General features: G+C 42.9%; 2 protein-coding genes across 2 annotated transcripts in view; one reads left to right on the forward strand and one right to left on the reverse strand.

The window, feature by feature from the left end:
* LOC143278076 (uncharacterized) overlaps positions 1-12,437 on the reverse strand; it is a 23,594-nt gene extending 11,157 nt beyond the window's left edge. Inside the window, exon 1 of the mRNA XM_076583109.1 lies at positions 12,117-12,437. The gene's annotated coding sequence lies outside the window, so the exon portion shown is untranslated. The remainder of the gene's footprint in view (positions 1-12,116) is intronic.
* Positions 12,438-18,353: 5,916 nt separating this feature from the next.
* LOC143278048 (serine/threonine-protein kinase PkaA-like) overlaps positions 18,354-27,500 on the forward strand; it is a 27,689-nt gene continuing 18,542 nt past the window's right edge. The window contains exons 1-3 of the mRNA XM_076583059.1: positions 18,354-18,369; positions 24,473-25,345; positions 26,866-27,018. Of these exons, the coding sequence (XP_076439174.1) occupies positions 18,354-18,369; positions 24,473-25,338 (882 nt within the window). The 3' untranslated portion in view covers positions 25,339-25,345; positions 26,866-27,018. The remainder of the gene's footprint in view (positions 18,370-24,472; positions 25,346-26,865; positions 27,019-27,500) is intronic.

The raw sequence follows: 27,500 nt of genomic DNA on the forward strand, positions 1-27,500 counted from the left end.
ACCTGTGAGATAGGATGTGACCTGACCCTCAGACTAGGGGTTGACAGGCAGTGCAGTGTAGTTTGGACTGATGTGATGGAATTATACTTCTCACCCCTGTCATTCCACAGAGACCTGTGAGATAGGATGTGACCTGACCCTCAGACTAGGGTTGACAGGCAGTGCAGTGTAGTTTGGACTGATGTGATGGAATTATACTTCACACCCCGGTCTTTCCACAGAGACCTGTGAGATAGGATGTGACCTGACCCTCAGACCAGGGGTTGACAGGCAGTGCAGTGTAGTTTGGACTGAAGTGATGGAATTATACTTCTCATCCCGGTCATTCTACAGAGACCTGTGAGATAGGATGTGACCTGACCCTCAGACTAGGGGTTGACAGGCAGTGCAGTGTAGTTTGGACTGATGTGATGGAATTATACTTCTCACCCCCTGTCATTCCACAGAGACCTGTGAGATAGGATGTGACCTGACCCTCAGACTAGGGGTTGACAGGCAGTGCAGTGTAGTTTGGACTGATGTGATGGAATTATACTTCTCACCCCCTGTCATTCCACAGAGACCTGTGAGATAGGATGTGACCTGACCCTCAGACTAGGGGTTGACAGGCAGTGCAGTGTAGTTTGGACTGATGTGATGGAATTATACTTCTCACCCCCTGTCATTCCACAGAGACCTGTGAGATAGGATGTGACCTGACCCTCAGACCAGGGGTTGACAGGCAGTGCAGTGTAGTTTGGACTGATGTGATGGAATTATACTTCTCACCCCCTGTCATTCCACAGAGACCTGTGAGATAGGATGTGACCTGACCCTCAGACTAGGGGTTGACAGGCAGTGCAGTGTAGTTTGGACTGAAGTGATGGAATTATACTTCACACCCCGGTCTTTCCACAGACACCTATGAGATAGGATGTGACCTGACCCTCAGACTAGGGGTTGACAGGCAGTGCAGTGTAGTTTGGACTGAAGTGATGGAATTATACTTCTCACCCCCTGTCATTCCACAGAGACCTGTGAGACAGGATGTGACCTGACCCTCAGACTAGGGGTTGACAGGCAGTGCAGTGTAGTTTGGACTGATGTGATGGAATTATACTTCTCACCCCCTGTCATTCCACAGAGACCTGTGAGATAGGATGTGACCTGACCCTCAGACTAGGGGTTGACAGGCAGTGCAGTGTAGTTTGGACTGATGTGATGGAATTATACTTCACACCCCGGTCTTTCCACAGAGACCTGTGAGATAGGATGTGACCTGACCCTCAGACTAGGGGTTGACAGGCAGTGCAGTGTAGTTTGGACTGAAGTGATGGAATTATACTTCTCATCCCGGTCATTCTACAGAGACCTGTGAGATAGGATGTGACCTGACCCTCAGACTAGGGGTTGACAGGCAGTGCAGTGTAGTTTGGACTGATGTGATGGAATTATACTTCACACCCCGGTCTTTCCACAGAGACCTGTGAGATAGGATGTGACCCGACCCTCAGACTAGGGGTTGACAGGCAGAGCCAGTGCAGTTAGTGCATTTTGTATACCCATACTGTTTCTGTATTTTGGTTTTGTCTCATTTTTATTATCAGTCCTCATCCATTCTCACACCTTTTGACCATGGATGTTTCAGAAAAGCAGTCCAGCCTCAGACTAGGAACCACACAAAGTGAGGCCCCCCAAGACAACAGGGCTACGCTCCAACAGTCAAACAGCACCCCACGTAAACGTCGACAGACACCAACACAACCACCACACCCGTGTCTGACAGAGGCACGGCAAAAACAACGCCGTCTCCTCTCTCTGAGACAAGTTTGGTTCCTAGTGGAGTGGAGTGATGGCCTAGCGGTAACGCGTCCACCTAGGAAGCGAGAGAATGTGAGCGCGCTGGTTCGAATCACGGCTCAGCCGCCGATATTTTCTCCCCCTCCACTAGACCCTGAGTGGTGGTCTGGACGCTAGTCATTTGGATGAGATGATAAACCGAGGTCCCGTGTGCAGCATGCACTTAGCGCACGTAAAAGAACCCACAGCAACAAAAGGGTTGTTCCTGGCAAAATTCTGTAGCAAAGCCACTTTGATAGGAAAAACAAAATTGCACGCAGGAAAAAATGGGTGGCGCTGTAGTGTAGCAACGCGCTCTCCCTGGGGAGAGCAACCCGAATTTCACACAGAGAAATCTGTTGTGATAATGAAAGCAGTACAATAGTTCAGCTCATTCTGCTTTGCTTGCAGGCAGAGCTGCATCACTCATTGCTAGGGGTCCTTCCCCTGAAACTGGCGTCAGTGCTGGGGCATCTCCAGCTGGCGGGTGTAGGTGGAATGTCAACGCCACAGGGTAATTGTGAATTGTTGCTTCCAGTCCAGCCGACCTCACAGGGCCATATCAGGACTGTCAAACCATACAAAGGTTCAAACGCGCCAACACAAAACTGTCACATACTCGCACAATAAAACCTTTAAGATAAACGCAGTTCAGGACACATGATCCTAACCATGTAGCTCGTTATGGCAAATAAGATTAGGGCTCCAGCCATTAATTTATCATCCCCAGATTACAAAATATTTTTTTTTAAAAGGGCAAAAAACAATTCAAAGCCAAACACACACATAAAAATGCCATGTACTGATGTAGACAATAACACTGCAGAATGGACAGCTAAAATAGCACAGGTAGTACATCACACACTGCAGAAGTGAGAAAAAGTGTCAAGGCTTGCTTGAAAAAAAGAAAGGGGAATGGACTGGGAAGGCAGAAAAAGGAGACAACAGTGAAGGAAGAAAAAAAGGCAGAAACAAAGAGAGCGATAGAAAAAGGAAATTACGGAGGTTACCTACTTCCGGGAGGTTATCGGCCGTAACTACTTTCGTTTTCTCCGCATAGGCGGATAGTAGTTTGCACAGGACAGGAATGTCAGACCCCTGCCCGAGTCTGCACTAGTGGGTCACGGTTAAGTATGTGCAATTAAGTTTAAACAGGAAATATCTAGCACAGAATTTCCTGACGGCGGGGATGCTTTCTGTACTGAAAGACCCCCAGCATCCCCCCACAGGGGAAGCACCACAGGGATCTGAACAGTTGTTATCCAACGTGCCATCGTCACCCACGAAGTCACACAACGAATGATGAGCGCCCAGTGCCAGCCGTCAGTCGGCTCTACCTAGACCGTAGGCAGCCTGTGGTGCAAATGTCCCCGTGCATGTAAAGCGCTTAGAGCTTGGTCTCTGACCGAGGATAGGTGCTGTATAAGTATCCACATCAATCAAACCCAAACCAAACCACCTGACAAAACGTAGGAGACTGAGCAGTACAGAAGGCAGCGATGATCCACCGGGCTGTCTGTCACACAGCGGGTGGTGAGGGGCAAGGGGATGAGCAGAGGATGGACGGGGGCTGCACCAACAACAAACAGCTTGGCCAAAGCTATGGAGTCAACCGCACACATGCACCAAATCATGATGGCATGCACATGCACTGTGTCATGGAAGCTCTTGACAAAACGAATAATTTTTTTTTTTTTTTCTACTGGGCATGGACAGGAAGACGAAGAGGCAAAATGTTGGCACTGGTCACTGTGGTGCCCAGGAGAAAAGCAGGCAGCCAAGAGGGGACTACTGCAGTGCATCAATCAAGGTCTGTCCAAGCTCCACAGAGACAGGAGACCTGGACGCTTTACATAACAGACTGATGCTGGCACAAATGGAAAGGGAAAAACTTAACGGAATGAGACAAATGTCGGCCGAAACAGTTTAGCTCCACTGACAACCAGAAATATGGAACTCAAAGTCAGGATATTGAAACAGGTAAAACAATCAGCAAGGATGTAAGTAAGGTACTGGGTTGTATTGCATTTCTTTTTGTCACAACATATTCCTCTGTGTAAAATTCACCATGGGGAGAGAGTCCACACAGTGTGTGTGTGTGTGCATGAATTAAGTCTGACTGAATGACAAAGCAAATAAATTAAAACACCTATTAAAAGGCAGCTGTCAGTGGCTCAACCCAGGAAGGCAGTTTGTTGTGAAAATGACAAGTCTGTGTTTGTAAAGAGCTTGAGTTTGGCCTCTGACGGAAGATAGGCACAATTCAAGTTATCAATTTTAATAATGATAATTTTGTTTTCTTTCTTTCAGCCACGCTGTCACTTAGTATAATCTGAGGCTTCTAAGGACCTAAGCTTGACATTCTTTGGCCAGCAGACATCAAAAACAAAACGGTATGTTGTCCCACACACCTTCAACTTTATTGCCCTTGCTTTCAGTACGGCAGGGAAATCATTACATTACGGGTATGTGAATTTGTACACTGTGAGCAAAGAAGAGCTGGCAAATTAAGATTTAACAAAGAAACAATGCAGTCAGTGCACTTTATATACCAAAACGTCCAGTTTGCTTGACTGCTCGTTTTTCTTGTTTTTGTTTTTTGTCACATTTTTATTATCAGTCCTCATCCATTCTCACACCTTCAGACCATGGACGTTTCAGAGGAGCAGTTCAGCCCGAGACCGGGGACCACACAAGGTGATGCCCACCATGACTCAGGGCAGAAAGCGTGTTCCTGTGGACCCCCAAACATCAACAGCCGCACGCTCCAACAGTCAAACATCACCCACAGAAACGTGGACAGACACCAACACAACCACCACACCAGCATCGGACAGAAGCACGGCAACAATAACGCCGTCTCCTCTTTCTGGGGCGGAAAGTGTGTTCCTGTGGACCTCAAACATCCACAGCGTCATGCTCCAACTGTCAAAAATCACCCATGGAAACGTGGACAGACACCAACACAAGTTCAGTCAAAGCTCCATGGAGACAGGAGAGCAAGACGCTTTCCATCGCGGACTGATTCTGGCGCAAGTGGAATGGGAAAAACTGAAAATAGAAAGAGACAAATGTTGGCCGAAACAGTTTGGCTCCACTGACAACCAGAAATATGGAATTCAAAGTCAGGATATTGAAACAGGTAAAACAATCAGCAAGGATGTAAGTAAGGTACTGGGTTGTATTGCATTTCTTTTTGTCACAACATATTCCTCTGTGTAAAATTCACCATGGGGAGAGAGTCCACACAGTGTGTGTGTGTGTGCATGAATTAAGTCTGACTGAATGACAAAGCAAATAAATTATATCACCTATTAAAAGGCAGCTGTCAGTGGCTCAACCCAGGAAGGCAGTTTGTTGTGAAAATGACAAGTCTGTGTTTGTAAAGAGCTTGAGTTTGGCCTCTGACGGAAGATAGGCACAATTCAAGTTATCAATTTTAATAATGATAATTTTGTTTTCTTTCTTTCAGCCACGCTGTCACTTAGTATAATCTGAGGCTTCTAAGGACCTAAGCTTGACATTCTTTGGCCAGCAGACATCAAAAACAAAACGGTATGTTGTCCCACACACCTTCAACTTTATTGCCCTTGCTTTCAGTACGGCAGGGAAATCATTACATTACGGGTATGTGAATTTGTACACTGTGAGCAAAGAAGAGCTGGCAAATTAAGATTTAACAAAGAAACAATGCAGTCAGTGCACTTTATATACCAAAACGTCCAGTTTGCTTGACTGCTCGTTTTTCTTGTTTTTGTTTTTTGTCACATTTTTATTATCAGTCCTCATCCATTCTCACACCTTCAGACCATGGACGTTTCAGAGGAGCAGTTCAGCCCGAGACCGGGGACCACACAAGGTGATGCCCACCATGACTCAGGGCAGAAAGCGTGTTCCTGTGGACCCCCAAACATCAACAGCCGCACGCTCCAACAGTCAAACATCACCCACAGAAACGTGGACAGACACCAACACAACCACCACACCAGCATCGGACAGAAGCACGGCAACAATAACGCCGTCTCCTCTTTCTGGGGCGGAAAGTGTGTTCCTGTGGACCTCAAACATCCACAGCGTCATGCTCCAACTGTCAAAAATCACCCATGGAAACGTGGACAGACACCAACACAAGTTCAGTCAAAGCTCCATGGAGACAGGAGAGCAAGACGCTTTCCATCGCGGACTGATTCTGGCGCAAGTGGAATGGGAAAAACTGAAAATAGAAAGAGACAAATGTTGGCCGAAACAGTTTGGCTCCACTGACAACCAGAAATACGGAATTCAAAGTCAGGATATTGAAACAGGTAAAACAATCAGCAAGGATGTAAGGTATTGGGATGTATTGCATTACTTTTTGTCACAACATATTCCTCCTTGTAAAATCTGCCATGGTGAGCGAGTCGACACATTGTGTGTGTGCATCAGCATGATTGAAGTCTGACTGAATGACAAAGCAAATAAATTAAAAGCACCTATTAAAAGGCAGCTGTCAGTGGCTCAACCCAGGAAGGCAGTCTGTTGTGAAAATGACTAGGTCTGTGTTTGTAAAGAGCTTGAGTTTGGCCTCTGACCGAAGATAGGCACAATTTAAGTATCAATTTTAATACTGATGATTCTTTTTTCCTTTTTCTTTCAGTCGCACTGTCAGCATAATCTGTGGCTTCATGGGACCTCTGCTTGACAATGCTTTGGCCAGCAGACTTCAAAATAAATTGGTATGTTGTCCCACACACCTTCAACTTTATTGCCCTTCTTTTCAGAATGGCAGGGGAATCACACATTATGGGTATGTGAATCTGTACGCTGTGAGGAAAGAGAAGCATGCAAATTAAGACTTAACACAGAATCGATGCAGTCAGTGCACTTTGTATACCAAAACATCCAGCATGCTTGATTGCTTGCATTTTTTGTTTGTTTGTTTGTTTTCTGTCATATTTTTATTATCAGTCCTCATCCATTGTCACACCTTCAGACCATGGATGTCTCAGACACTCAGTTCAGACAAGAGACCAGGGAACCACACAAGGTGATGCCCACCGTGACTCAGGGCAGAAAGCGTGTCCCCGTGGACCCCCAAACATCCACAGGGCCACGCTCCAACAGTCAAACATCACCCAACCGAAACGTGGACAGACACCAACACAACCGCCACACCAACGTCTGACAGAAGCACGGCAACAACAACAACACTGTCTCCTCTCTTTGGGACAAGTCAGGTTCCAGTCTGCTTTGCTTGCAGGCAGAGCAGCATCACTGTTCTCTGACACAACTTCCTCACTGCTGGGGGCTCCTTCAAACCCTCAAACTGGCTTAAGCTCTGGGGTGTCTCCAGGTGGAATATCAGAGCCACAGGGATTTGAACGGTTGTTGATATCCAACACGTCGTCGTCACCCGAACCACACCACGTGAGAAAATGTAGGGAGACTGAGCGGTACGGAAAAGCAGCGACGGCTTTCCTAGGCTGTCACACAGTGGATGGTGTGGGGGGAGGGGAGGGGCAGAGGATGCATGGAGACTGCACCAAGAATAACATGGCCGAAGCTGATCAAATCAAATCAAATCATGGTGCTTAGAGCCTTGCCGACCACTAACTCCTTGGCCAAAGCTACTGAGTCTACCTCATATGTAAAAAAAAAAAAAAATCATGCCATGCAAATGTGCTTTATTTTGAAATCTCTTGACAAAATGATAAATGTTTTCCTCTTAGCGTGCAAAGGGAGAAGAGCCAAGGTGTTGGCTTTTTTTTTTTATTCCCCCCCCTCCCCCTGCCCCCAACCCCCCATTTTCCAATCTTCTGTCATATGTGTCTGCTTTGTTTGTTTAAAGCCAATTTTCTTCAATTTTTCTTTCCCAGTTCAAAGGCTGGAAATGAAATAAAAAAATGTTATCAGGAAGTAGGTTATCAGCCGCAGCTACTTTCGTTTTCTCCACATAGGCAGATAGTAGTTTACACAGGACAGGAATTGGACTCCCTGCAGGAGTCTGCACTAGTGGGTCACGGTAAAGTATGTGTAGTGAAATATGTACCAATTTTTTATTTTTTTATTTTTCTTTTTTATTTAATATTTCAACCATATGTTGACCCTTTTTTGGATCTGAACAGTTGTTATTTCTCTGTGTAAAATTGGCTTGGGTGAGCAAGCTGACACAGTACAGAACCACTTATCTCTCTCTCCATTTGTCTGTCATGTGTTTGTTTGGTTTTGTTTTTTGGTTGTCTTATTTACCATCCCAGTGGATCTTTCTACAGAATTTTTGACATTTCAGCCTTAGAGTCATAAGCTTGTATGACACAAAAGAGTTGGCCAAACAGAGCAAACCATAGGCCTAGTTTGCATCAGTTTGACATGGTACAGTATATGACACCAAACCCATATTTGTACTGACTGACCATTTGGTTTGCGTAATATGACCAGAACGCTTTGCAGTGCAGATTGATACTGGTGCAAACAGAAGGGAAAAACTGTTAATCGAAGGAGACAAATGTCGGCCAGAACTAAGTTTGGCTCAACAGGCAACCAGAAATATAGAATTAAAAGTCAAGATTTTGAAGCTGATGAAACAATCAGCAAGGATGCCTTGTTTTCAACTGAATTTTTTTTTTTAGCAACACTTCTAATAGTTGTGTCTTCTGATCATAAGCCTGTATGCTAGGCTCAAGAAATGAGTAAATTAAATGAGTGCGTGTGTCAATGAATGGAACTCCCACATCTATACAACCTCTCATTTCCTTACTTCCCACAAACTCATCTTCATCTGTTCATGTGACCAGAGACTATGTCTGGAGTTTCCCTGTCTACAGCTTTTATTGTTTAGCCCGACTTGAGAGTCCTGAACATATCAGGACCAGGTGCAACAAGGAAATGCACCTCACCGAAATCGCACATCTACGTGACGTCAAAATTACGGAAAGCAAAGGATGACGCAACTCTACGGAATATTACCGCGTCATTGCCAATGCCGCTGTAACTCCATTCACAATCAAACAGATTTTGGAGAGCTCAAGTATTTTGTTGAAATTAAAGAGCTCCAGACCGGCCCAGCAGGCAGCAAGATGCACAGGAGAAACTATGTCGTGTGGCAGAAGAAGCTGAGAAGACTGGACTCCAAATCAACATTGGGAAAACAGAGGTCATGAGGGTCAACAACAAGAAGCAAGATCCAGTGCAACTACACCAAGAGAACATCAAGGAGGTTGACAAGTTTGTCTACTTAGGCAGTGTTGTCAGCAAAGACGGGGGGACGGACGAAGACATCAAGAGCCGTATCAACAAAGCAAGACACGCCTTCAACACCCTTCGACCAATCTGGAGATCGACAGCCCTCTCAATCCGCAACAAGATCCGGATTTTTAACACCAACGTGAAGTCGGTTCTACTCTATGGCTCAGAGACGTGGAGAGTGACAAAGACCAGCACCCACAAGCTTCAGACATTCACCAACAGATGTCTAAGAAACATCCTGAACATCAGATGGCCAGAGGTTGTCTCCAATGAAGAACTTTGGAACATGACAAAACAGGCCCCACTGGAGACGGAAATCAAGAAACGGAAATGGGGATGGATAGGCCATACACTACGCAAGCCTGCAACAAACATCACAAGACAGGCTCTTGATTGGAACCCACAGGGGAAAAGGAAAGTTGGCCGTCCGAAGCAGACCTGGCGGAGAAGCATTGAGGCAGAGACAAGGGCGGCCGGAATGACGTGGGCTGAACTGAAGAAGACCAGCCAGAGCCGGGTGCGTTGGAGGAGTGTTGTTGCGGCCCTATGTTCCCCAAGGAATCAAGAGGAATAAGTCAAGTAAGTCAAGACCGGCCCAGAAAATAGAACAACTGGTGCCAGGAGGTTTTGATGGGATTTTCTAAAGACTGTGACCCTTCCCCTGAATAACTTTATGTTCAGGCGCAGAACGGAAGATGACTCAACCTGCTCACTACACGAAGTCTTCTTCCTCTACAGACTTCATCAGCCGGAGGTCGTCACCTCTTCAGCGTTCCAGCGAAAAGAAGACACTTCATCAATTATGGTGAAGATTTCACCCTGCCAGCTAAGTAGATGTTATAAAAATTTAAAAAATTATTTTAAAAATATATATAAGAAACCAGGAAACCACCGTCAAAGGGTCTTATACATATTCAAGGATACGTAATTAGCGTCCTCGAGACTTTAACTGAACCTTACCAAGAAAGGAAACTCAAAAATTAAAAATTAAAAAAAAAAGGGAAAGTAATCTGAGAAAATTTGTGGTTGTTCGAATGAAATTGTTTGGAATGCAATTTGTTGTGCTCCTTGTGACTGGTCTAAATTCCAAATTGTTTCAAGAAGGGGAACAGTAATTTGACCGAAACTGAAGATAGTGAAAACCTGTTACTGTTATATCAAAGCGAAGTTTCCCGTAATTTTTTATTTCGTTAGCTGTGTGGAAGTTGGACACAACTATACACTGACGCACATTACAGAACTGATCAGAAAAACATGCATCCAGCAATATTTGAATAAAAAATAAATAAATAAAATTAAATTAAAAATTTTTTTTTAGTAGAACCACGAACAACAGTGAAAAACCGTAACACCAGGACACTCAGAGGAACACCAAGACCGGGACACCACCCTTGTTTTGACGGAGTCAACAGAGGTCAGAAAAATCAACTTGGACACTGAAAAAGACTTTTGTGAAGATGAGTGAGGAAGACAAAGTGAGAGCTGGTGTGGGAGTGTGTATGTGGTGTGTGATTAATGTTTTACTTTAAAATTCAGTTGTTGACTTTTTTTTTTCTCCACTCCCCTCTATAAAATCTAGTCAGTTTATGTTGGGAACCAAGGAACTATTGTTTGGGAAAATTATTCAGGTCTTTCATTTTTTATTATTTTTTTTTAATTTTTTTTTTATATAAACTTTTGTGTGTGTTGGTTGTGTGAAAGAATAAAGCACTTAATTTTTTTAATTTTTTTTTCTGAGTGGTCTGTTCTGTCCCAGTGTATCAACAGTTGTGCGAGACTCACCCCCACCCCCTTTAATTTTTTTCTTCTTCTTTAATACAGAGTTGGAGGATCTCTGCCTTGTTACAAGCCTGATCTTGTGTTTCATAGAGATACTGCCCATTTGTCCATCCATTCAGGTTTCAGTCTGGACAGTGTTGATGTTATCCTTTACAGTTTACTGCAACTGAGATTTTCTGGTTTGGATCCTTCATTGCTAATGATGGACACCAGGCGAGTGAACTGTTGAGCAGTTCCAAGCTTCAGTCCTTGGACAGTTATATCAGCAGTGATGGTTTGTGTTGTAGGTTGACAATCAATTTGGTATTTTCAGCACAGATTCCCATGCCATATCTTGCATATGCATGCAGAAAATCAAATGCGCACATCTAAAATCCTGTAATCCTTGTCAGCGTTTGGCGGATTTTGGAAACAAGACCATACCCAATATACACACTCCATGAAACGGTATATGGCTGCCTTCATGGCAGGTTAAAAGCAATCATGCATGTAAGAAGCCCACTTGTACATACAGTATGTGAGTGAACATAGGAGTTGAAGCCCATGAAAGCAGCAGAAGCAGCAGCTGGAGTCAGAAGAAGAATAATCAAAGAGACCACCAGTATAATGTAGAGGATTCTGACTGGACAACCATGAAGCAGACACGCAAGCCAAATTACAGCCACTGCAGTCTTTGCCCAAGTTCTTCCCACTCATTTTGCCTCGAACTTAGGAATCTGGTGTTTTGTTTTCTTTTGTTTTTTACAGCTTGGATACAATAACTTAAGTGAATAACAAACATACATTGATACATGCATTACATTCATGTATACATACTGTAAAAGTCCAGTTTTACTTATAAACATTTCATGTATACACATCATGAAAAGTCCAGTTTTAAAACTAAAAGGAGGAATTTGTATTATACTCCATGTTTGGTGATACATGAAAGCATATTAATAATACAATACCCACAATTTGTCTTCTTCATCATTGTTCTTCTTCACTGTTGAGGGCCCACAATCATATGAACTGATTATTCTGACACCTATTTGTGGCGCTTGATGAACAAAAAAGGTCTGAATGCTTAGAGCAAAATGAGAATGTTTGACTACAGAATGCGCAACTACAGAAATTGTTATGGGAACTGTTCACAGGGACATGGTTTTTTGTTTTTTTTATCTATGGGGGTGGTGGTGAGTGGGTGGGTTGGGCTTGGAGGGAGAAAAAAAAAGCACTCATGATTAAAAAAAAAAAAAAAAAAAAAAAAAGAGGAGAAAACTGACACAACTTGAAAGTTGTAAAACAAGACTCACTTTTCTTAGGAGGCCTCCAACGTCTCCGACCATAGTTCTTGTATTCGGTGACTGCCAGTGGGGGGTAAAAGCAAGGCTTAGTTAGTAGTTAGTTATATAAGTTTTGAGAAATCAGTTACAGTAAAAGAAGGCCTTGCTCGGTTTTTGTTGTTGCTGCAGCTGAGGTCCCTCAAACTGTCCAGTATGTCTCTGCTAGCATGTAGGCAGTCTGTTACCCACGCATGCCACAGTACTAGTAGTAAGTTTTGGACTGGGTAAAGGCCAGACTGGTCTAAAACACTGACTTTTTTCAAGTTCAAGAAACCGACACGACCGCCACAACCCTCGCTTTCATTTTTTGAGTGATCTCCCTTCTGCACGCACTCACTGCGAGTGATCCCCCTGTAAAGCCCTTCGCATCTGACCAATTCAGGGGCGTAAGCTGCACGGTGTTGCGTCACGCGACTTGTCTGATCCCAGCCGCCCGATTAGAACGCCAAACTCTGATATGATCATGTTTGCGGCACTTACCAACAACAGCATGTAACAGAGAAACACTATGATCACAGACCAGTAGCGCAGCACTTGCCAACAAATATGTGACGAGAAAAGCCCGAAGATCTGTCGACCTGTCTGTCAGACGTTCGACCTTTTCCGGGCCACAGATCGTCACCTTATCGGTAGGGGCCAAGTCGGACAACGATGAAAGAAACCAAAGGAAAGAGGGGGAAAGCTTGCAAGTGTCAACCCTTGTCATGATGGTCAAACTGGCCTCGGCAACGTATTGATCCTGAACCCACATAAAAGGGCACATTTATCGTGTGGGCCATGAAGGTGAGCGCATTCTTTTCTCTTTCAATTGTATCGAAAAACTACCATAAAACAGACCAGAAATTCATGGGCTTATGATTATTTAGTAGCGTTTTTAGTTTTGAAGCAACCCTACATTGATTTTCTAACACGTCCTGCGAAGGGAACCGGCGGAGGAGGGAATGAGAAACGGGTAGAAAGATGATCTTTCTAGCGGGTGAAGACCATGCCTTGCCTCTGAGAGACTACTGTTCTCAGAAAATATAGTGGGCTGTGGGCTGGGACAGTAGTCTACCAAAAGAATTTACGGCAGGAATGTCAGACCCCTGCCGGAGTCTGCACTAGTTGGGTCACGGTTAAGTATGTGTAATTAAAAGAAATTTTTTCAGCGGAAATCGCTGCAATATAATTTTTTTCTTCTCATGTCACAGTCTTTATAATTCATTAGATAAAAAAGAAAGGAAGAAAGATAAATATGAGTGGATCCTGTGAGAGGGGACTTCACTGAGTTATGACCCAATGGTGTGTCTTGGTGGCGGCAAGACTGGCAATGTATGTGGAGGGATCTTGTGAGAGGAGACCCAAAAAGACTGTGTGGTGTGTCTTGGTGGCAGCAAAACTGGCAGTGCATTTTTTTTTTTTTTTTTTTTAAGTGCTGACTGGTAGGCCCCCCCTAGTTTCATAACATCGACATAAGAATCAGAGTGTTGATTATGGTCACTCTACTGAAGAAGAAGAAGATACTGTGATAGGTTAGAATAAACTCACTATAACAAGAACAGCACCCTAGTACTAGGATGCACAAATGTTTGGCATGTGATCATAATTAACAAAATTAATTTGATTGCTGTGATTTGCTTAAATACTGACTGCTTTGGTATGCCATACAGTTTGCAGCAAGTGCGCCAACCAGAGTCGAGATAATGAGGTATTAACAACAGCATGTGAATGACAGTGTCTGTTGCCAGGAAAAGCACTTTGTAGCTCTTATCTTGGCATAGCGCTTATATTGAGGCAGATATTTTAATAAATTTTTATATCAAGCAGAGGCAAATATACCAATGTGGTAACCCTCTGGAAGATCCTTACTCAGTAGTCTGACACCCTGCAGACAGAAGATTCAGAGGCAAAAAAAGTTGATAATCGAAACAGCAGCAAAATTTTTAAAAAGTTATATAAAAAGAGGATTTGCCACCAATGAGGTGTATCAAGGATAACAAAACATGAAGTCTGTTCTCGGGAACATGAAATTAGCCCCTCCATCACTGATTTTGATGGCTGTGGAACTGATCCATCCACACAAGACACGGCCCATCTTTGTCACTACAATGTCAGTCACAGGGTGTTGTTGAAACCACAGTCAACTTCAGTACCAACATCATTTTGTCACCAAAAAAGGAAGAATTTCTGGCAAACCTTGTTAACAAGCTGAGACTTAACACTATGCTTAGTGATGTGTTTGTGGCAAATAAGACACCCAAAACTTCACAGCCGAAATGATGCAGACCTCTTGTAGATCGTTGAAATTGCCACCAGACATGCAGCTGATCATCCTGTTGTGATCATTGGAGAAGACACCGACCTACTGATTTTGCTCTGCCACCATGTCAACCCAAATCTGAACGCTGTCGTCTTCAGATCAGATTCAAAGTCAAAGAAAAAGAAACATCCGGAGGCTACAGCGCGGTTGGTGAGGATACATTATGCCAGCATCCCAATCTGATGGATGGGTATTTTGAGTCCTGCATAATCACAAATCGGAACTGCCCAAATCAGTATCGACCAGTTGGCATGCACAAAAAGGAGGGGTTTGAATTATACTCCATGTTTGGTGTTACATATACTTACCATGTCAAACTGATGCAAACTAGGCCTATCGGTTTGCTCTGCTTGGCCAAATTTTGCGCGGCTAACAGTGAAAAGACAAGCAGTCTTGCCCGGTCCGCTCTTAGCCAATCAAACGCCTCTAAAAGCTATAAGCGCTGAATCATTCCTTTGGCCAAGGCTCTCCACGTCTAAGAAGGCACCCTGTTCATTGTGCCATGGCATATGCTTTTCTGTTTTTGAAAGCTCTGCCCATTAACACTGTAGGTTTGTATGCTAAACTAAAACTGCACTATTAAAAACTGTATATTGAAACAGGTATGGAACAAGTAACCATGGGAGACGTGAGTGAAGATTCTGGGATGCATAGATTTACCCTGTGGGTGGAGTATGCAAAAACATACTACAAAGGAAGCAACAAACATTGAAACACACCACATGTTTCGTTAATTATTACCCCTCGGCCTGATTCCTGTAGTCAGATTTTAGGGAAATTAATTTCAGTATATTTTGAACCCTGCACTGTACCACACTTTGGCCTGTGTCAAACCATAGACGCTAATATCTCAGAGGGTGGTCGTGTCTATGGTGATGAATGGAAAGGGTGGGTGTGAGAGGAGGGTTGGGCCATTATCATGCTAAGTATACACCTCTCCTCCTCCCTCCGCGTGGTGCAAGGGGTCAAAGTTTGCAGGCTGCCTCTTGCTATGCCCCACCACCACCCTCCCTACTTGCTAGGACTGTCATCCTTCTTCAGTTCTTGTGATAATTTGTCAGCTGGTTGTGGGGTCGAACCCATTTCCCCCCAAACTTAGTCTTTGTATGACTGCCTACAGAATTCAAAAGGCTATGAATTTGAAAGGCCAGGCTGTCTGAAAGCAATGTCAGTCGGTTCCCTTTGAAATCCTTACTCTTTTGAAGTAACCTATCAGCCTTATCACTTTTGTGCACATTGATGTTAATGTAGGTTAGTGTCTGTATCCCCTACCTGAAAATATGGAACTTTTTTAATCATTCATTGTGTAAAGAGAGCAAATATGACAGTAAATCCGAAGTGCTCATAGCTCTTTCTTTGTGAAGAGTAATTATGCACCACCAAACTAATTTCACTGTAAATAGGAGTTGAGTTTCATAGTGACTTTCTTGGTGTTACTCTTTTCATCAAAATCAATTTTCAGATTGTATACTCCTCTTTGTGACTCGAACACATGCACGCTTGAGGAATCAAGGACTTGATTGGTGCTCGTTCAATACTGGAAATATTTTTTATTTATTTTTACTTTATTTTTTTATATTATTATTATTATTTTATCATCATTTTTTTTATATTATTATCTTTTTTTTTCTTTAAATTTCTTTTCTTTTTTTCTCAAGGCCTGAGTAAGCGCGTTGGGTTACGCTGCTGGTCAGGCATCTGCTTGGCAGATGTGGTGTAGCGTATATCACTATATGGATTTGACTGAACGCAGTGATGCCTCCTTGAACTACTGATACTGAAAATATTGAGGTAAAGAAAGGAGTTTTAAGAAAGGAGTTTACTACATTTCACGCTTGCTCAGTTGTATAATACAGATTTTCTAACCCAAAATGATTTCAAGAGGAAACATGAAATCTGTGTAAATTTTAGGCCTACAGTGGCTGCGTAAGAGCTGCAGGAAAATAGACCATAAAGTCAAGGACCACTAAGAGTTGGATTGGAGTTCCTCTGATTTTGAAATTTGGGGGTGACTTTTTTTTGTTCTGCAAATATCTGTGCTTGGTTTGTCAATCTAAATTTGATGTCCATATTTTGTGTGTGTGTGTGTGTGTGCACGCCTAGAGTTGACTTAATCAAGATTTTGCACCTTTTAAATATTATTATTAGTAGTAGTAGTATTTTTATGTATTTATTTTTGTTATTTTTACTTTTTCTATTCTTTTCTTCTTTTTAAAAAAAATTTTTTTTTCTCAAGGTCTGGCTAAGCGTGTTGGGCTACGCTGCTGGTCAGCAATCTGCTTGGCAGATGTGGTGTAGCGTATATGGATTTGACCAAACGCAGTGACGCCTCCTTGAGCTACTGATACTGATTTGCAAAAGCTTGCTGAGTGGTTCATGTTATACTCTTAAGAGATCATAACACTGAAATGATTCATTATGTTAGATGTACACTTACAGTATGTACATTATGAAATAGCTTTTCTCGCTTTTTGTGTGTGTGTGCAGTGTGGGTGTGTGGGGGGGGGGGGGGGGGGGCATAATAAAGAGAGAAAAAAAAGAAGGAAAAAAGTCAGCATGAAAACCAACTCACTTGATTCACTCACATCAGTACCTCAGAATGCGACTTTTAACTCTCTCCATACGAACGGCGAAAGAGACGACGTTAACAGCGTTTCACCCCAATTACCACCATCAAAATATTGCAAGCGGAAGGCTCTTATACTGAAGAGGTGAATGTTGACAAAGAATACCACAATTCTGACGACGGAAGCTAAAGTTTGGGTCATTGAGACACCCACTGGACATCCGAGGGGTCTGTGTAGAGGAGAAGAGAGGACTGGCCGTACTGAGTGAGTTAAACCTTATTTTGACGTGCTATCAGTTGGACTGTGAAAGGCAACAAAATGAATCATTCTGATGTGAAAATGACATTGCACTGTTTTGATAATTTCGTAAGTCATAATCCTCGTTAAAAGCAGATTACTCATTTCAGCTTTAAAGTAAAATACATACCTTTTTAAACCAAACAAATTCGTCAAACCGTCATGGCTGCGAACGTCAGCTGTTGGCAATGACCTACTGACGGCGAACAACGCTACCCAACGCTTTCTTCTCTCTCCTCGCCCCCATCCCCCCACCCCCTTCCTCTTTCTATCTCGAACCCCCCTCCCCTTCCCCCCCCCCCCCCCCACGCCCCCCCCCCCCCCCCCCCCCCAATTCCCCTCAGCCAATCAAGAATCCACACGTACAGCAAAACTTTCCCTCCTCTTCACACTCCTCTCCCCCCCCCCCCCACTCCCCGGCACCACCTTCCACCCACCTTCCCGGAACCCCCTTGACTGTTCCCCCCTCCCCCCCCATCCCCCTTCCCCCACCACCACCCTTCGATTGTCCGAGTCGACACGCTTGGTCAAACAACGCCCCTTCTTCCCCCACCCTTACCCCCCTCCCGCCCTCCTGTCTTTCACTGGTGATGACGAACCCATGTTACGCCATCAGGAGGAGCGACTGGACAGGGCATGCGCCAGTGACTGACCAATCAGGAGAGAGGAGGCAGACAACGGTCTGACCAATCAGAATGGCGGAGAAACTTGCGTAACACAACGGTTGGACAACTACCTCCGTCCCCCGCCCTACTCACGCCATCCCCCCCACCCCCACCCCCACCCCCACCCTCTCGCTTTCATCGGTTTCGGTCACGCGTCCACCACCATCCATGTGGGTGACTTTTCAGTTGCTAGGAGAAAGCTTCCGTTGCTCTTCAGTAAACACACCAAAGCTGAGTCCACCCTCAGTCATCAACGGGTGTCTGCTCCCTATATTTCCAGTTTTTTTCTTTAGTTGAAATCGTCGAGGAACTTAGAATACAGTAATCCAGGCAGTATAAAAAAATTTTTTAAAAGGAAGAAAAAAATTGCTCTGGAACAATGGAAAAGAAAGCTGGTAAGTTGTTCATCTGATGATTATCTACTTCACGACTCTGCTGCAGTGATCATATGATGATGTTGACAGTAAACGTGAGTTCGAAAATGAAACTTTTAGAACTGGTTGGGCTATTACTTTTTAGATTTTTTTTTTTTTTTTGGATTTTTTTAAAATTTTTTACCAGTTTTGCCATGGTGTTGAAAATAATGCTAATTTTCCATACCAAATCGCCATACCCTCACATTGCTTGATCATGTCCATGAGAACAAAGTTAGTGGAACACTGAAATGCCGGTAAATGCACAAAAGAGCTTTTGATAAGTATTTATACACTTTGGAGAGCTAAAACGTTGCTGACGGACGCAGCCTTGTTTGTTCCGCTATGTTTCGAGACGAACTCGCTTCGTACGCCATTTTGCTTGCACGCGAAGCAGACGACAGGTCAGTGACCTCAAGGCCTGACTAAGCGCGTTGGGTTACGCTGCTGGTCAGGCATCTGCTTGGCAGATGTGGTGTAGCGTATATGGTTTGTCCGAGCGCAGTGACGCCTCCTTGAGCAACTGAAACTGAAACTGAAACTGTCGACGTGTACGCGAGACGGACAACTACACACACAGCTGATAACAGGTTGGCCACCCATGCCATCTGGCTGTGGTGTAGCACTCTCTGCTTTGGCAATCACCAAATCTCGTGAACTACTAGTGTTGGACTTTCAGTTTTTGAAAATGCTGTTCGATTCCGTCGTCCGCAATGAGATATAATCCTGCAAGGTTCGTAACCTCCGCGAGCTACTTCAGTACGATTTATGCAAGTGGGAGAACTAAGTTCAACGACCAATTCGCTAACGCAAAACGAGTGAAGCAGTTCGCTGCTGAGAAATCGAACATTGTGAAGAAAACTTGTGATCACAAGAAGTGACGTCCCTTGATCTAGCAGACGTGTTCTTGTGATCGCTCCGTCAAAGTTTAAGAACAATTATGAATTTGATCAAATTACAGGACAACTGATCTTCCAAAATTGTTGAAAACAAAGTTGTGATTGTGGATAGTGGTGCAAAAAACACAATTGTGGAACACCAGATCATCTCAGGGAGTTTTTGTTATAAAACTAACTTCTATCACAGAAAACTCTAAAGATCACTCACGGGTTTTAAAAATAACCTTTACTCGATTTTCACTTCGTTTTGAGTTTGCACTCCTTCCTAACTTCATAACAACTTGTGAAGGAAACAAATTCCTGTGTTATATATATATATATATTTATTTATATCATTTTATAAGTATCTGTTTGTTTATATCATTTTATAAGTATCTGTTTGTTTAGAATTGTGAACTGTGTGATCATGAAACCACAGAGTCAGCATGGAGGCAAGGAGGGCTCATCAAGCACGAGTGGCTCAGGTACAAAAGGAAAACAAAGAGCCAAAGCATCTATCTCACAATTGACTCCCATTGCAATGCTTGATTTGCCACGATCCATGCAAGGACGGTGATGAGGCAACTCCGTCTGTGGAGTGTTACAATTGTAAACAGTGGGTCCATCAGACTTGCTCCAAAGTAAAACCTGACCTATTCAAACAATTGACGGAGAATAAAAGTCTCCAATGGGTCTGTGAGCCGTGTACAGTAGACAGAGTGGAAGGACAAACCAGACTGGAAACAAAAATAGATAAAATGATAGCATTGTTTTCCCAAAGACTCGAAGCAATAGGGAAAGAAATTGTGGATAGAAAACTGACAGAAGCCTTTGCAGAAAGAGACGAAAAAGAGAAGAGAAAAAACTATTGTGATTGTCAGTCTGAAAGAAAGTGACAAGACAACTGCAGAAGAAAGGAAAGAACATGACATGGATGAAATCATGAAAATAATGGGAAAATGCCAAGTGGCAGTTGATAAAAGAGAACTGACAAACCCAATCAGGTCTGGAAAACTAGGGGGGAACAGACCTAGAATGTTGAAAGTGACCATGACTACAGACAGTAGAAACAAAAGAAATAATGAAAAAAGCAACAATGACAAATCAGGAAATCAGTGACCCTAAGAAAAGGGTGTACATAAACAATGACATGACACTAATAGAAAGACAAAAATTCAAGGATCTACTGACAGAAAAAAAAGAAAGAATGGCCAAAGGGGAAAAGGATTTAATTATCAGAAACGGCCAAATAGTTGAAAAGACAAAAGTTGAGGACCAGACATTGTCGGACAAAGTGAAGGAAAAACAGACCAAGACAGATGATGCGTGACTGCAACCTGACAATGTAAAACAGACTGTAAATAATTTTAAAGACTTTCAGTTTTCCTGTGATTGTGTTCTCTTATATAGTAATGTAGATAGCCTCTCCAATAAGATCGAGGAACTCAAGATAAGAGTAGGTGAAATAAAACCGCATGTCACTGGACTCACAGAAACAGTTCCAAAAAACCAGAACAATAGATTCAATTTCAAAATGCACAGTAATATCCCAAATTATGATATATTTACTAATAACAATGAAAAGAGAGGTGTGGCCCTTATGTACACAAATCTTTAAAAGCGCAAGAATGTCCTGCATTAACAAATTTTACTTTTGAAGAAAGTGTATGGTGCAAATTTGAAAGTGCGAATGATGAGAGAGTTTTAATGGGGTGTATATACAGAAGTCCACATTCATCAGAACAAAACACAGAAAGATTATTTGAACTCTTAAAGTCAAAAGAAATAACAAAATTCAATAAAGTATGTATTATGGGAGATTTTAATTATCCAGCTATACAGTGGGATGGTACTTGGACAGGCCCTTCAGACAATAGATTTATTGAATGCTTACGTGATGCATTCCTGATGGTGTGTGTCCATCGAGATCGATGATGACCATCGTTGTCATCCAGCTGGGGGAGGGTGGTGGGGGGAAGGGGGATGCTCATGAATCTGTGAATGCACAGATGGCTGAATCGTCCAATCTGCACACGAAATGTTCGCTGACAGTTGCGGCAGACAAAGACAGGCATATCATTGTCCGGGAGCTTGTTTGTGAAGAGCACTGTAATACTAACCTAAGGAAAAATTCATTTGCTAATAGAATTGCACAAATATGGAATGCACTACCAATGGAAACTAAACTTGCACAAAATACTAATGTGTTCAAAAATCTCCTTGACATGAACATCAATCTAAAAGAAAAATTTACTGACTTTGATGAGTGATTTACAGAACATGTAAAAGAAAACAAAAATGAATCCCACAAATAAAAGGAGACCGATATTGAAGGGGACATATAAAAAAAAAAATAATAATAATAAAAAAAAAGGCCGTGAGGCCTAGGCAGGCAAATGCCAGTTCCTACACTACTACCACTACTACTACTACTAATTAAAATCGGGCTTCAGTTATATTTCTGCGGACTGGAGGCTCAGTAAAACTGATGCGTTGGCCATTTTAACGATGTCGACTTCCATGTCGGTGCGCCATCTGCCGTGCCCGTCTGTTTCATTTGACTCGGTGAAACCTACCTTTTTTTCTAGTTGACCGTGCCAAAAATGCCCACAGACAAACAGTCGCCCACGTCTCCAATAAAATAAGATGTTTAAAAATGCTTTGGCAGAAAATCGTGATCATGGAAAAAATATATAAAATAATAAAATAAAAAGAAGCAGCAGCACGGAGTGCAGATTAAGTGATTTTCCTGCAGCCAGGTAAAAGCCCAGAAAAACACAAGCATTAACTTGTCAAACTGATGTGATCGGCAAGTCCTCTTCAGTTGCATTAATGACGCACGGTTTTCTTTTGACGAAGCGTTGGAGTTCATCACTCGTGAAATAATTTTGATCGAAGGTCGTAGAAGCTATGGAAGTTGATTTAGTTGAGCCCAGGCTACTCAGTTTTGTGTGAGAGAGAGAGAGGGTGGGGTTGAGGGGGACTGATAGTGTAAAATATTTCTATAAATGTGTAAACATATGCTGATATAGATAAGTAAACGAACCACGCAAGAAAATAAAGAAAAGGCATAACTGAGGGGGGGGGGTGGGGGGGGGTCACGGCGACTCAGTTTGCACCGATTCGAAAATTCTAGCAGTCACGGTATTGTCTGCGCAGTGATAGGCAAGACAAGACAGGTTTCTGTCAGGAAACCCCGTAGACCTGACGATGTAACATATTTCGTCCAACGAATCCAGAACACGAAACGCTATGAAACGAGCCTCGAGCCACGCGTTTTCTCGTCGTCTTTGTTCTTTCGATCTGTTGTGGTGAGCATGAAATTGAGATGCGCGCGCATTCGACACCACGAGATTGTGCGAGACCGTTTTATTGTGTGGGAGAAGTATTTCGTCGGCCGTTTCTAACTCCTGTCTCTCTCAACATGTCTGCTTGTGTGTGTGCGCTTCGGCTTGTATACTGGATCAGGATAATTAAGCCTATACAACGCAGAGCAATAGTCATTCCGGAAATTTCCTATTAGTCATACAATCATAATATGTTTACAACCCACAGGCAAGTGACGCATTTTTGAAAAGAACATTTGTCATTCCGGTAATATCCTATTATTATTTTTGGAAACCAGCCATCGGGGACCCATTTTAACGGCGATTTCCGTGTATTGTTCTTGTGATATTACCATAATTCTTAAGTGCAGATCGGTGCGCGTGCGTTTGTGTGCTGCATCAGGATGTATAAAGCGCATTTTAGATAAGTTTATTCCGTCTCCTTGAGACACTGTCAAAGCAAACGTCACTATGTGTCAGTCCGGTAATTTCCTATTACTCATAGCAAACGTCTCTGTGTCAGTCCGGTTATTTCCTATTACTCATAGGACATATATTAGTCATATACTTTACAATTCAGGTTCAGTTCCACTGACTTTGGGCAAATTCAGGCAAGTATCGTGCACTGTTGGGGTGAAATTACCGTAAGTGCTGATTGAACTTCTGAATTAGTGACACTAACAGTGGTCCGAATGTTTGTTCCTCCTTGAGTAACAATGTAAGAGAGAAAAAAAACTGCACTTGAGTTACATTCAAATGGCTAAAGTAAAATGGAGTAGTGTGTCACTCTGTGGTTTAACAAACAAGTCAGTGAGGATGGATGAAGGAATGACTCACTTTTTAAGTATTTTACATAACACTACCTGGTAACCAGGCAAGCAGTCAATGTAAAGAAAGTAAGGGTATCACATGTAGCAGGTCTGAATTTCATACTGTTCTATACAAGTGCTCTTGCGGGTGTCAAGAAACAAATGAAGCAAAGTAAAGAATTAGAAAAAGAAAATACAAGGTTGTTAATTAATTTGTGTGTGCGCACTTGTTTAAATCATCTTTTAATTACACATACTTAACCGTGACCTACTAGTGCAGACTCCGGCAGGGGTCTGACATTCCTGCCGGAAAATAGAAAAATTCCTATATTTTTGTTTTTATTGTTATCAACATTTCAAGTTCCAACATTTTACATGTTTGTTGGGGGTGTTTGAGTGAATGCTTTTAGTGCAGTTGTTAAGAGCATTCAGCTTCAAGAATGTGTGCAATAGCAAGACGTCTTCATGAATAAAATAAAGAAAAAAGATCGGCCTTAGTTGCTTTCGTTTTCTCCGCATAGGCGGATAGTAGTTTGCACAGGACAGGGATGTCGGACCCTTGCCAGAGTCTGCACTAGTTGGGTCACGGTATGTTATTTAAACGTAATTTTAGATAGAAAATTTCTTTTTTAATTTATGATGACACTTGTGTGCTTGCAAGCATGTGAGTTTGTTTGTGCAAATGTTCTGTCTGGCTGTTACCTTTGACCGTTAGTCTTCTACCAAGTGTGGGGGGAAAATCAAACTGAGCATCTAGTCTTTCTGATGAGACGATAAACTTAGGTACGTATGTGTAGCATGCACTTGGCACACTGGAAAAGAACCCACGGCAACATGTCCTTTGGCAAAATTCTGCACAAGAAATCCACTCTGATAGGTACACAAATATGCATGCACTCAAGGCCTGACTAAGTGTGTTGGATTATGATGCTAGTCAGGCATCTGCCTTGCAAATGTGTGTGGATTTATCGAAACGCAGTGACCCCTCTCAGAGAAACTGACACGTTCACATATTTTAGTTATCACCTCTCCTGTGCCTTACTTTTCAGATAACATCTCTGTTCTCTTTCAGATGACAACGTTCAGGTCATCGTGATCATCCCAGTCTCAGGCAAACAAAAACGGTTGTATCGCCTTACTGCCAACAGACACAGTGAAGTAGAGAGTCGCCCTGTGCCTGGTGTTCGACAGGAAGACGTGGTCTTGGCCACCAGGCAGGAAGGGACCAAGACCGTAGCTGACAGGATCGGCTGCGGAGCCTTCGGCGTTGTCTACAGAGCAGCTCTGCACCAGCCTGGAGGTCCTGAGGAGGTGGTGGTGAAGCAGTTCATCAGAAGGTCTGTGACCCGGGAAGATGTTGTGCGTGAGGCACAGTTCCTGCGCCATCTCCAGGACACCAGCTACGTTCCCAGGGTGTTTGGGATCCTGCACGGGTGGGGGAGCATTGGTGGAGGTCTGTGCCTAGTTCAGAGCCTCTTTGCTGAAGGCATCACTCTGAAAGACGTGGAGAATGACCTCACCAGGCTTCCCAAATATTGCAGACTGTACGTGGCGAGGAACATGGCGCTGGGACTGCAGGCAATTCACGACAGAGGGGTGGTGATCAACGACCTCCATGGGCGGAACGTTCTGGTGGACGTGCGGACATACCGGAAGCCCATCAAGTACATCGACATGGGACTGGCCCGCCACGTCTCCACCCCCACCCTGCGCTTTGTGCCGGAGGTGGTGAAGTCGTGCAAGCACTTGGCTCCAGAAGTGAGGGCTGGTCGACCGGCCACGCAGGCATCTGATGCATACAGCCTTGGACGCCTGATTAGAGACCTGAATCTAGGAAATGAGGCCAAGCTGACAAGCGCCAGCAGGATCTTGATGGCCAAGGACCCTGCCCAAAGGGACCTGGCCCGTGTCACCGCTCTGCTGGATTTCAGGCGTTGAGCGTCTGGTAAGTGTGTGGAGCAAAAGTGCTGTTTTATTAAAACGTAATATCAAGAATACCAGAAAAAAGAATTACATACACATGTTTATTGCTGATTCACTTTCAGAACACAAAACCATTCTTCGCAAAATTAAAAAGTTAAGACAAAACAGCCAACCTGTATGCATAACTGTGGTAGCTAAATTGTGTTATACAAGATTTATTTTGTGTTAAATAAAAAATCTAAATGTAAAAGAAGTTTTGCATCAACCCATTAATCAGAATTCCACACATGTATTTAAAAATTAAATAACTGCATTTTTGTTTTTGTTTTTAATGTCCATCATGAATTAGATGACTGACTCAGATACTGCAGTATTTGACTAAATAAGTATATTATTCAGGGGGTGTGGGATTTATCCATCGGATGTATCTGTCAGAATGTGATTTTGAATAAAAATCCATTGGACTGGTAAGAAATAGTTCAAAAAGATGTATGTGGGGATTCTGGTCTGACGGATGTATGCTTTGTATTGCTTTCATGCACAAACACAGTCTCATGCAATTGAGGTGATCATTATGTGTGTACAGATTATTGTTACTGTTGGTTGATGCATTAAGTTAATTTGTAGTTTATTAATGTTCTGAACATTTGTCATTGACCTGAACCCATTTTGGCAGACTATGAATGATAAAGGACAGTTCAGTAAACCCCCACCCCACCCCCCACCTCACCCCCTCATTCTCTCTGTCTCCCTCTCTCTCTCTCACACGCATGTAAACGCGTGCACACACACACACACACACACAGAGCATGTCAAATTCCAATAATTTCTGGAGAAATGGTTTAGATGCCAACATGTGGTAAAATTTACAAGATGAAGGAAAAAGAGAGTTTGATAGGTGTAGGTGTAGGATCTGTTTCAGCCTGTACAGAGTATAGCAGGACTGCATGTTATGTTCATTTCGTTTTTCAGGACAGAAGTTTCATGCTCACTGGCATGTGTTCTGGTGTCCTGTTCAACTATCAAAAATTTAACACCTGCTGTGTTTTGTTAGCGGCATAGGTGAAACCACAGAACTGACATTTTTCCCTTAAAAAAAAAAAATTTAAATCATTGTTCCGACCCCAAAAGAGAGACAGAGAGAGAAAAGCCCTTTTCATGTTAGAAGCTATTGGCGAAAGCACAAACAGAATGATAAAAGTTCATGCACATGGCTGTTTAGCCAGAGTTCGATTGACGAACTTGTTGATTGACCGTTGGGCATTGTTCTACAACATGTAGTGTAAATGACGGAAGCTGTATTGCCTTTATTTCAGTTTGGTGTTTGTGAGTGTGTGTGTGTGTGTGTGTTCAATCAATAGCAGGGGTTTTGTGAGTGTTGGCAGAGCAAAAATGGGGACTTTTGTAACATTCTAGATCAACAGTTTTTAACATTACTTAATTACTTAACATTAATTCCAATTATACGACCCTTGACCTAAAGACAAATTTCAACAGGATTTTTCTTTTCTTTCCTTTTTTTTTCTTTTTTTTTTTTTCCAGATGTTACAATTCAAGCAAAAGCCTACCATTACAGAATCGGCTCAGATATGAAGAAGTTTGGTCATCACAAGGATGGTGCCATTGACTGAAGAATGATGCCGTCAAGGGAGATGTCATGGTGACCTCAGCAACGTTTGCGGTTTCACATAAGTTGTATGTACAGCCATCCCTCATGAGTCGCCATCGTGTAGATCCTGAATAATGTGTGCACAGGTTTTCCTTGTCTTCGCCTTCCCCAGTTTTGTATAATTTAAACGTATTTTAAATGTTTTGGTTTTCTTCTTTGTGAAATAGAGTTATGCATGCTTGTGAATGACTGGTGTATAAGTGCTTTGATCTCAGCACAAGATTCAGCGCTTTATGAATATAATTATTGTTTTTATTAATATATAGATATGTTTTTAATGCGATGTGATTTTCAGGAGTCAGGGAGAATTACACATCTGGAGGCAAAGTCAGTATGCTTTTGGACAGATACCAGAAGAGGGATGACGTCTTTATTGTTGTACCATACTAAAAATAAAAAGTCCTTCAACTTGATAGCTGAGTGTTTAACCAGCTCACCTCGCCAAATGATTTCACCCCTTTAGTTCCATTTCAGGTCTGGGTTGACTGAATACACTGAAGCAGTTGCT

The sequence above is a fragment of the Babylonia areolata genome, chromosome 35 (assembly GCF_041734735.1).
Source record: "Babylonia areolata isolate BAREFJ2019XMU chromosome 35, ASM4173473v1, whole genome shotgun sequence".
In the NCBI taxonomy this organism is placed as follows: domain Eukaryota; kingdom Metazoa; phylum Mollusca; class Gastropoda; order Neogastropoda; family Buccinidae; genus Babylonia; species Babylonia areolata.